Genomic DNA, 12,466 nt, shown 5'->3' on the forward strand with positions numbered 1-12,466 from the left:
AGGCAGTTATTGAAAGCAAGCATCATGTTAACATTAACATCATTTACCCTGTATCTATAGTCTCTAGTTTGTCAGATTTTACCAAATACCCAGCTAACTATTTCCAACTCTAATCATTAAGAACAGCAACAAAAGACCCAAAAACTCTCCAAAACTGCAATCTGGTTACTCAACTATCTTTTCAAACTATAATTTGAAGTGTATAAAACAGATTAAAAAAGGTTTTCTGCAGTTCTCATTCTGCATACATCATAGGGATCTGAAATGTGCTTGGAAAATAATCTGACAGCATCTGCAAAACATTCCTGTACTCAACTCAGAGGAGCAGCAGAGGTGAAACACACATCTGTTGACCTACAAATGCAAGGGTCTAAGTTCTCCATCGAGTTACAGAAGGATAAATCCCAAATGAGCATCTTAAAGTCAGCGATTATGCTGACATTACAATACAGTTGTAAACAGTCTAGATTTAAAAATGAAAAATGAATTGCAACACAGAACACTCAGAAAAGCACTGAAGTTCTATAAACTATATGTGGCAGCAAAAGGTTTCTCTGAATGCAAAAACATGTGATTCTCATGTTATGCAAGCACTTCTCACAATGAATTAGAGCTGTAGAATACATAGCTCTCCAAATACAGACATGCCCTAAAAGAAAGGTTGCCTGGATATTGGTCGCTATACTGGCTACAACTGGTCACTATTTATTACTAAAGCAAGTTCAATTGTTGTCAATTTTAATTTTGGTTTTATATTTTGAGTACAATATGTGTGCTATGAAACAAACCTCACAGACATAATGCAAATGTAACGTGGTGTGTCCTGTTTTGAGGTATGACGAAAAATGTCTCAGAAACTATATTGTGTGGTGATAACAATTAATTAACTGATATGGCCAGCGAGGTTAAGGAGAAGACAACCAGGCACAAAAATATCTTAAGATTTCTCATTTTATAATAAAAACATCATGTTAACTAAAGAAATGATAACCCAAAGAATGTCAAAGACAAAAGGATGACGTATTTTGAACTAAATAAAACCACAAAAAACAAAGGAAGCTTTTAGCAAACAGCATATTTTCAGTCAGAATGTACAAAAATATGCATCAGAGAAGAGAAGGCTAATTCATTCTCATTAATCAGTGATATCTGTTGAAATTGTATGATTGAGACTACAGTGGTGCTTAATCAAACACATGGAAATGTATCATGAGACTGTGGACAAGATAGCTTCCTGTGATATACTAATGCCAACACCACAGTCATCCTAAAAAAAAGAGATTATTAAAATTCTGATTAACAGAGAAAGTGCATAGAGCACAATATATGTAATTGGACAAATTATATAAATTTTAACTTCAATAGACTAAGCAAAATAATGAAGAAATATTATTTAAATTATTTTTAAGACATTCCATTGATTAAAGAAGACTAAATTAGAACTTCAATAACTGAAATCATAAAAACGTGTTTTCCATGTGAATGTTTATCACAAAGGCCAACAAGCACTTTTAAATCGTATTTCATTCTTGTAATGTAGAAAGAGATCATTCTTTATTTGACTGGATTACAGGAGTGTTAGGTTAGTAGGGAATACACAAAACTCACTTGCATTAGAAAGGTATTTCCTCACAGAATAGGATGCAAAACTAATGAAGGTTTCACTTTCTCTAACTTAGCCAAGTACATCTGAGAAAATCACCATATGGTGCTTCCTGTAAGTATAGCAAAATTTTTCCAGGGAAGAAATCAGTTGGTCTACTTATGAATGCCTGTTTTTCAGCAGTCACTAGTAAGGGTGTCTCAATAACTGGAAGATGTAAACATCTGCTTTCAGCAGCGTGAATCCTGCCCTAGGATCCCTCAGATATCTTCTGGCACCCAATGCTGCTGATAGTTTCCAGAAGCTATAAGTGTCCTTGTTAACGAAAAATAAATAATAATAATAATAATAAAAAAATCTAACATATATACATATACAGTGGGCAACAGTTGGTGTTTACAAGAGGGAAGGATAGATTGGCAAAGGGGTTTTACAACGTCAGATGCTATTGTGTTATACAGGGGCAGTAATATTGCTTTGTTTTATTTCTTTGTGGCAGAGTCTGTCTCCTGACGGGTGTGACAAAAGCTACAGTCATCCTCGGTCTGTTTCTATAAGACACACATCTTCAGTTCCTGTGGTGAATGCACAGGTACCAACTTTTGAGGCAGAATATAACACAAGAAAATAAACAAAACCTTTAAGATATGATTAGTATGCTGGAGTTCGTGACCCACTGGAAATGTTTCAACGATTTGTAGAAAATATAATGAAGACATTGCATACTACAGACACTAATGAAAGACTGAAAATGAGAATTGAAAAGATTTCCTTTTTTTCTTTCTTCTTATCTAATTATCACTGATGTCTGTTATAAAGAGAGCGTTATTTAACTTGCCTTCAGATCATGCCTTCATTATTTCCTGCTATAACAAAAGCACAAGATTCCAATAATGACATACCAAGTCAACAGACTACAAATCACTACATCAGTGTTGAAGGTTAAATGCACAATGTATACCTCAGTCCTTCAGTACAGTGAATAGAGCTTGACAGCTTCATTAATATCTGTGCATTAGTGTTATCTGATTAGATCCTGTGCAGGATCCATTCATCTTTATCTCATCTGGAGTTTGTGGGGTCTTTCTATTTCTTTTTTTTTTTTTTTCTTTTAAGGGGTAAGAATTTTATGCTGTCTAGGAAACTACAAAACAAGTCATCTACATTAGAGAGGCTGGACATGAAGTTATCATTCACAAGAAGACCATTTTTGTAATGTTCAGTTTTTATTGTATGGCAACTTTGTAATAATGTACTTTTCAGAGGTGAAAATCCCATTTTTAAACCCAGTTGAGGTTTTATATTGAAAACTGCAGTACATCAAACAAAAGCACATTATCTCTCAAAGGAACCATGGAAGCCTCAAGTTCTTACATTGTAAACTCTGATATAGAATTGAAAGAAAATTTTCTAGTTATAAAAAAATAAGTGAAATGTTAACAGTAATAGAAAGATAGCTTTTCACTCCAAAGCTTACACATAAACCCCCCATTTTTATAATTGCTAGTATTACTCTTAGAATGAACTCAGGTTTTAGAATAATCTTTTAGCAGTCAATTTCAATGAGAAAGTACTTTGCAACACTATTTTTACATTTTTTCCTCTTTACATTCAAACTGATTGGTGATATTGGTGGTAAGGCTGTGTACTGGGGGGACAAATGAAGGCAAAGTGGGCAAAAACTGTGCCATAGGAAATCTTAATGCTTGTCACTTGCTACAGTAAGACATGACAACTGACTCTCTATAGAGTCTTCAGGCCTTTTTTCCCCACTTAAGTTCACTAAAATTTCTCCATAGGCTTCAAAATTGCTTGAATCAGATCTCATAACCTTCCAAAAAGTCACATATGATTACATATAATAAAAAATATACCTTGCGGCCTTTTTTATTTCTCTTCAGTTCTAAGGTTGCTACTGCAGAGACAAACCCAACACGTTTTTAAAACTCCAGTACATTCAGAAAAATTACACTTTTCTTCCAAACACCCTCACCACTGTGAAATGTAGCTATGCAAATGATCTGAGTTCTTACTAAAGGAGCACTCATAGCAGAATGTAAATTACAAATGAAACCACAGGAAGGAACTGATCCGTCTCTACAGATGGAGAACTGAATCACAGTGTGAACCAGGATAAAATTTTGAAATACTTCTAAGAAATATAAATGCCCAATTCCTTTTCAAAAACTCTACAAGATATTTTTCATTTCTGAAAAGATCACCTAAGATGGATGTTTTCCTAAATCCCGCTTAAAAGTAACTTAGACATCTAATTTAGCTTTACTTAAGAATTCACTACAAAGAGTGTGCCTACAGGGTGGAGAATAGCCAAACTCTCCTACTATTTGCAACATCAGAACTCTAGCATGGTTTGAGTAGGTGGTATCTTTAGACTGTTCTGTACAGGATAAAAATAAAGGAAGAGCTTTATTCTGTTTCATTTGACAAGTGAAAACTTTGCATTTATTTATTATTATTAAATAAAAGAGAAAGTGGGAAAAGAAAAAAATGGGAAGATTTCCACAGTGACTTGAAAGTACTAGGCAACATATAGTATGAACATAACTAGTTACAAGAAAAGACCCCCTACTTTTCCCACCACTTTCCCACCCTTCCTTTAAACTGAGAATACTGCTCTGAACTCCGCTTATGCGTCCCATTCACTTGCTGTTTATAACAGCTTCTGCAAAAATAAAGTTTGTCTTCTAGCATTTTTCACATCCTATCGCAGGTTGGAAACAGAGCATGGCAGCCTAAAAAGAACTTATGCACTAGATACATGCTGGCTAAATGTTTTGCTTATGAATTCAGTCAATGAATTCAGTTAATATATTGCAGAAGAAGGTAGACTTTATTTTTTAGTGCCAGCAACCAAGTAAATGGTTCAATACTGTCCTTGCTAGTTTCTGTCATAAGATGAAATTCTAGCTTCGCTGAATTCACAAAAAATAAATTCTACCCAGACTTAACCTCTTGTTATTATTTAAGCCATAAATTCATGAACAAAAGTTAGTCCTTGTCCCAAATAATATTTTGAAAAAGTCTTTTTTTTTTTTTCTTTGTCTAGAACCAATTTAGGCAACTTACTGGAATACACGAAATTCATGTCTCATTCATTTAATTCTGATTCAGACATCCTACCCAGAACAAAAGAAAATAAGATGTCCCAAGTGTGTGAAAAGCCATGTAGCTGCAAATATTGTACAGTGGTACAGTATGCATGCTCCTCAGTTGTGCTGCATAAGGTAGTACAATCCTACTCTTTACTCTTTGGAGGGATAAAGACCAAATGGATGAAAACACGGGGAAAGTATTCCTCCCTTGTCTGATTGCATATGGTCCAGGGAGTTAAAATGAGAGTACCAGTCTATTGTCAAAATGTTACCCTGAACTGAGGTTTAGTCTAGTAGCTAGTATATACTGACATTGGGCATTAGGCAGCAACAATGCTAGCATGTTCAGCAGCATGTAATCCCCAGTCCTGCCATGGCTATAAAAAGTATGAGCAGAACTACTACCACTATTTGAAAAATAGCACTATTCTCAAACAGTTTAGAGAAAAATCCATCCTGAATACACTGTGCAAGCCAAAGAGATATCTGGATTTAGCAATGCAGAAGAGGTATAAATGAAGGAAGAATACATTCCATATCTAGATGAATGTCACTGTTAGAGTAAAAGCATTATTATTATTTTTTTTCTGCTGACTTTTGATGTTTTGAAATCTCTGTGTCATTGGGTGCAGAGAAGAAATGTTTTCAAAAGTGCTTGGAAAAAAACAGAACCAAATCAAAAATGAAACACGCTCAAATCTCATTTACCAATTTTGTCACCTATCAAGTCAATATATGTATTAGTCAAGTCCATTATAGAAAAATAGTCTTGGGAAATACATAGCCACGTAACATTTTTCTTTTTCTAATACCATGATTATTGGTATCTCTCTGTTCCAAAAAAGTTTATTTTCCTGAATTTATATATAGATTTTTTTTTCAATTTTTGCTGATTCTTGGACATTTTCTTTCATATTCAATCCACTTGGAGGATACTAAAATCCTGCTTTGCTCACTGAATTCTTAAATCTCACTTGTCTCAATTTTTATTTTTTTTACAATTTTTTTTTTAATACTTGATGCTCCTTATGCGTTGAAAAAGTCTTAGTTTTTAGTGAAGATATCAACTTTTCAAATTGTGTCAAAATGGTTATCCTTCTAAAAATGGAATGTGAATTCCTCAGTTTGTGTGTGGAACTCCGATAACCAGGTGCCAAACTTTCTCCACAACACCCAGCACAAAAATGAATGGAGCTGTGCCTTCGGCTGCTCAGAGATACTGGTAGTGATTTTCATGCCTGACCTGCTGATTTGTATGTACAATTGCAGCAAAAGTATGCAAAGCAAAAGCATGCATTTGCATTTAGAACCAAAGTGTGCCTTTTCAGAAGTCTTTACCTAGGCATTTCACTGCTTGATGTGTATGCAGACATGTAATTTTAGCATATAAATACACATGAGTTTAAAATGACGGGCATGTGTTTGGAGGCTGAGCTGTTTCTCAATGCCTCAGCTAATTTCAGGGGCATGAGAAAGAGCAAGCTAATTGCACTCAGAGGTGTACAGAACATCATGTGCCTGATCGTAAAATGTTTAGACGGATTCTAGGCCACAGACTTAATTTCTCCACTGATTCCTTACTAACAAGCACGCATTATCATGCAGGCATAACCTCTGCCCAAATCCATAGTGATCTGTCAGGTAAGGTTTAGTGGTGGAATACCCTTTAACCTGCATACACTGTCATTAATGGCCTTATATGTACATGTCCTCCAGAGAAGAACAAGGTGCAGTTGCCTGTTAGCCACTGTGCTTGAGCTCTTTGCTTACTTTCTTCCCTCCTAGCCCAACCCTAGTTCTCTGGTGGGTTGGCAGGGAGGATCTTTCACCCTTGGGCAAGGCACCAAGTTCCCTGGAGTCCAAATGAAGAGCTAAGGGCATCCAGGGGTTTGGGAGGTGCCCTTCATCATGGATACTCACCTTTGGGTATGGCAGAGGAAACTAACCAGATAACAACAGGAAAACGAGAGAAAAGTTCTAACACTGCAGAGAAAAAAGTCTGAATTCTTGTGTCAAAATATAGCAGCATCTAGGTTTAAAAATGATTAGCACATTAGAGCATTTCATCGGGTCGAAATTTTGTAACCTTTTTAATGTAGTCCAATAGCTATTTCATGGAGCACTTCTCAGGATAAATGTTCAGTAATGAAAAGTCCAATTCAGCTCCCTAGCTAAAGTGATTATAAAAATAACAAATGACAGTTATTTGGTCCACTGTACAACACTGGAATCAGGATATTCCAGGAACAAACACCAGGACTACAAGAGCATACTAAAAATTAAAATGAACTCATCAGTTGTCAAATTAGATTGCTGAAACCCCCGACTGATTCAGTGTTAGTCACTGTGGCACTGATAAATGCTCTCCCTCTAGGATAAGCATATATCTTCCACATCTTTACTTAAAAACCTTAAACAAGCAAACTGAAGGAGCCACATTGAATTTGGCTGTAGAACAAAGAGACAATGAAGTTTTCATCATTTGTATTTCAAATGTGCTAAGCAGAAATTAGAACAGTTTGCAAGAAGCCTAAGATAGATGATTTTGTCTTGAAAAAAGATGATTCACATTACACATATTAGAGCCTGACCTTTCATGGGTGCTAAACATCCCCCATTTGCTATGACATCTATGGATGCTTACCAGCTCTCAGTAGGTGTTCAGGGTGTTAGAGAATTAGCCCATTGCTTTGCAACATTATGCAGTATTAACTTTTTTCAAAGGAGAAATGTTACTGAAGTTTTATATTGCTTTAGAAAGTAATTTATATGCTAAAGGAAGGGAAAAAAAAAAAACAAAACAAAACAAAACAAAACCAAACACAAAAAACCCTCACAACTATTAGGTGAAGTTTACAGAGTTTAAAGAGTATAGAGGGAGGAAAATTTGCTATGGAATCATATTAACTACAAATATAAGTACTTGTTCAGGAAATTACTCACACATATTTTAAAATATCAGGCCACATTTTAGTGGGTATTAAAGTGCTTAGCAGAGATAAGGCCATAGATTCAGCATTGTCATTGTCAAGCATTCACATATAAGAGTATGAAATTATATGAGAAGAGATTCTTCTATCTAAGGTATTGGGCTTTTGTCCTGTTCTCCTCAAAATTTAAATTTTCTTGAAAAATATTTCACTACACTTTTATTTTGTAGATGTTTACTCTTTAAAATATGTTGTAGCAAGGAAACAATTCTGAGTTTAAATATTTTATATAAACATGATTTTTCAATTTTAAAATATTAATTTTCTAACTTTACATACAGAAAGCTAAGAAGAAAAAAACTTTAAATATTTCCTGGTTTTAAATAATATTTTTTGTAATATATTATTTTATAAAACAACTATTCTTACTGATACATCATTTTAACATTAGTAATATGTGTCTTCTGGACCAAACAACATCAGACAAAGACAACTAGATTTTAATATTTTTTTTTTTTAATTATTTTTGGATTCCATTTTGTATTTGGAGTGTACATTTTTACTGTAAGATATATTTTCACATTTTCTCTTTAATATAAGGACAAAAAAGACTAAAGCTTAGATTCTTATCCAAATTTGTATGTGCAGCATCTTTAAAAAAAAACTCATCAAAACAATACAGCTATTGACAAAAAAAAAAAAAAACACAAGAATTTTCAGTGTAAGTCATTAAAAAGCTCAAAATCACACACACACGCACGCACACACTGACGTCAAGATGAAATGTGGCAGTGGACACTTTTACAGCAGTTAAGGCTCTTAGAAACAGAAACTCATATTCTCATTGCCTGCCCTCATCTTACACAGAACCAAACAGAATCATAGAGAAAAATCAGTCTTACCTTCTGAATTGTTATGATTCCCTCTTGTGTGTCTTTGTCAACAGAAATTTTGAATACTCCCAAACCATCACCATCCACAATCTTATACTCCATTTCAGCATTAGGTCCCACATCTGCATCTGCAGCTTTTATTCTGGCCACCACAGAAGCCACTGGCAAAGACTCTGGGACGTTATATTGATATGATCCTGTGAAATTTAAAAATCTAATGAATTTAGAGTCTTCTGGGACTGTAGGCTAAAAAAAAAATCTAGCCTCCTTAAATTCTACCTTCTTTTAAATCACACACTTGAATATTTACTCAGATTAAGAGAATATGTCAAGTTTAAAATAGAATTGCCCTTTTTTTGCAAGGTTTTCCTTATGATGAACTCTACTTGAAATACTATGGGTATAATTTCTTCCTACGACAAGAGAAGTACAAGGCAAAGACGCAAAAACAAAATTGAAAGCTTAAGTGTAAATCATAAGCTGAATTCCTGCTATGGAGTTCCAATGCAGAATTTTTTTTACCTTGTTTTCCACAAAGAGGAAAAAAAAGGAAGTCAAATAATATCTATATAAACTCCTATTCTTTTATAGCTCTGTATCTTGATTTGTCAGTTTGCAATCTGAAAATGACTAGAAACATATATATATATTAATTTCTTTAACAGTAAGTGCACCATCTGCTTCTTGAAAATTCCAGATTTTTCATTCAAGTAGAAAATGATATATATGTTGTCAAAAGGGTATCTGAGCGCAGTGTGTAGCCAATAACACCCTCACCTTCAAAAATAACTTCAGTTATGGTATTATTATTTCAAGCAGTTAGTGGCTTGAAATAACAGGAAATCTATTATCTATTTTTTAAGTCATCGGAGGTGAGGTTGTAGTGGATGTGAATATATTCTTCACATTATTTTAATTCTACTTAGCAATACTTTTTTTTTTTTTAAAAGATAAAAGCACCCCAGGCAGAATGCTATTAATAAACTGAGCTCTTCAGGTTGGAGTGTGCAACTGTGTAGTCCTTTCTTTGGTTAGGATGAGAGCCACCTTATTCAAAGAAAGTAAATGAAGGTAAGATGACTTTCCAGCTCTTCCGTAATTAACTCCTCAGGAAACACTGTATGCACAAGAGAGTTCTGCTAAAATGCCAAAGGAATATGAAGGATTGAGTCAAGTTAAAGAACTACGCATCATCAAGTCAACTGGCAAGAGACAAATGTCTATTAAGGTGTATCTGTTTTTGTCTTTTTATTCATAGAGAGAAAGTAAAATACATTACTAAATGTCCCTGAAACATATTAGGTAAAGATAAAAGATTCTTCCAGTGTAAAAATAATAATTATTATTAGTAGTATTATATAATTATATTATTATTATATGCCCTGCTGTCAGTGATTGTTAAAGTACTTAACACAGAAGCTGAGCACTTTCATTTTTTTCAGGACTAGCATGTGTAAAGAAAATAGTAATGTTTAGAAATAATATTACAAGCCATGTTTTTATTAAGTGACTTACGTCGTGGAAAGCGGGGTGGGTTGTCATTAACATCAGTCAGGGTGACAGTTACGGATGTAGTCCCTGATAATCCACCATTCTGCCCAACCATGTCCTTTGCCTGAATAACTAGTAGGTATTGGTCCTTGGCTTCTCTATCCATATTTGGAAGGGCAGTCTTGATAACACCTGCAGCAAAACAAGATATGTCAATGGTTGCACAAGCAAATACGTTACTGTGAAAACTGACTTTGCCTTTAAATGGAACAGCAGATTGCAACGAGAGGAAAGAATTAATTTAAAGACTAGTATCACGGTTTTGACTAGGAGCTGAACTGACATACTAGAACTTTATGTTAAGTAGTCACCAAAACCCACCAATTTTTATTTAGTACTAGATTCTTTGGGTAATGTCATCTATGACTGTTTTTTCTGAATATTTTCTCCCTGAACTGTAGAATTCATAAGGTATTGGTGAACACTCCCTTCCCTGGAAGATATCATCTTCTGTGTTTGATTTCCCACTCTTTTAGAGCTAGGAAGAACGGAATATTCTACATTCATTTTTAAGATTCCAAGGTCAAGATTCATTTCATGGTGTTTTGAATAGCCCTTCACAACATAACCTCTTACTAATATTGATATCATTCCACACTCTGCATATATATGAAATTATCTTATTTTACCATATATTTGTTTTAACAATACCCACTTCTAAAGTGTTAGTGTAATTAAGAGATTTTTTTATTATTAATGGAAATAATGTAATATCTGAAGTAATTTTTGTTATATCTATTTGATGATCTGCATGCAATTTGTAGGTAATTGATTTGAAATTAAAAGCTCCATGTTTTATCCTTTCAGTTTTGTTGATATAGATCAGTAAATAAATGTGTCTCCTTAAAAAGTGATGACTTTATGAATATTTCATGCTCAGTATACAGTACAGCCGCTAACTCTGATTTCCAGAGAAGCAGCCATTTACTCCACCAGCACTTAGTGTCAGCAGCAAAGGAAACATAAACAAACTAAATAAAGGAGAGGCACATTGGGACACATATCTCTTCATCTGAAATTTGTTGAATGTTTAGAGTTTTATTTCTTTCTTCCCTTATGAATGCAGGACTTGTCATTAATCATCTCTGGGTTGAAACATTTATTTCATAAACAGACTATCTGGTACTATGTCACTTGTTTTACAAGACATGTTAAAATAAAATTAGCATACAATTTCAAAATGTTATTGTTTCTACATTGCTTTTTCTGGACTGCTTTTTTTTCTGTCATGGTTAAATTGTCAGGCAATGTTAACCAATCATTTGGAAGTTAATTACCATGCACACAGGAAATTTGAGTATCACATCAAAGTGAAAATCTATGCAAACATTTTAGCCTGAATCTTCAAAAATTTTTATTTAGCAGAAAGTACCATATTATTGTTGAAAAGCTGTCTGCAGTCATTATTACAATATACTGTACATACATATACATGGAGAGAGAGAGACAGAGAAAAACTACTATAAATCATACAAGTGGGGAAAAAGAAAGTGCTATCTATCCCTGCTGAGGATGGACCTCTTGTAATACAAAGATAATTATAGTACTTATTTCCACAAATTTAGATGTTGTTAAATAGTGTGACCTTTTGGTCATAGCATTAGGACTCAGGTCCGATTCACATCACAGATTGTTTACAATAAATAGAGTAAACAGTTTGTTTCTCTTTTGTCTCAACTAGTCTGTCTCTGAAATTAATATTTGAACTCTTCTCCATGTTGGTGTAAGTGAAAGCTCAGGCACCAAACTGAACTGAACTGAGCTGAGTGAGAACTTATTTTCCTGCTTTGTGAAATGATACACTAGAAAGGGTAATGTTTACTAAACCAACAGAGGATTAAAGTTTCCATCTTGTTATGGCTTAAAATATTCACAAAATGTAATCAAATTAGTAAAAAAAAAGTTCAACCATAAATTTGTTTTGAAAGTGGCAGTATAATATTATATCAGATAAGGATAGGAAGCACAGTGCTTTCCTCTTCAAACAAATAAAGAAAATATATATTTACCACAACAAAACTTCAGTTTAAAACGTAGAATGGAGCTGTGATCATGCCGTAAATCTATTGTTAAGGAAATATGGCTGTGTGACATTTAGATATTTCTAAAAAAGATGTTGGCAAAAAAGCCTTGGTCACAGCATCTTGAAATTTTCATTGATCAGAAAGACAGCACCAGGAAGCAGACCAGGAAACTGTTAGATTGAGAAAATAAAAATTCCCCTTTCCAGCAATGCCTGCTTGTGACATCGCTCAGGTGTGCGGTTTTCATAATTTATTCTGAAGAATAAGAGATTAAAAGATCAACAAAATCCAAATGTATTCAATTAGCAAAGAGACCACATTAATAAATTTCTAGCAAGTTTTAATGGACGTT

General features: G+C 34.0%; 1 protein-coding gene across 2 annotated transcripts in view; it reads right to left on the minus strand.

The window, feature by feature from the left end:
* The window catches only part of LOC141739399 (cadherin-7), an 83,871-nt gene that overhangs the window by 24,361 nt on the left and 47,044 nt on the right, over positions 1-12,466 (minus strand). For both annotated transcript variants that reach the window (XM_074576562.1, XM_074576563.1), the window contains exons 5-6: positions 10,055-10,222; positions 8,549-8,736 (exon numbers count right to left, since the gene is read on the minus strand). In XM_074576562.1, coding sequence (XP_074432663.1) covers positions 8,549-8,736; positions 10,055-10,222 — 356 coding nt within the window. The remainder of the gene's footprint in view (positions 1-8,548; positions 8,737-10,054; positions 10,223-12,466) is intronic.

The sequence above is a fragment of the Larus michahellis genome, chromosome 2 (assembly GCF_964199755.1).
Source record: "Larus michahellis chromosome 2, bLarMic1.1, whole genome shotgun sequence".
NCBI classification, from domain to species: Eukaryota; Metazoa; Chordata; class Aves; order Charadriiformes; family Laridae; genus Larus; species Larus michahellis.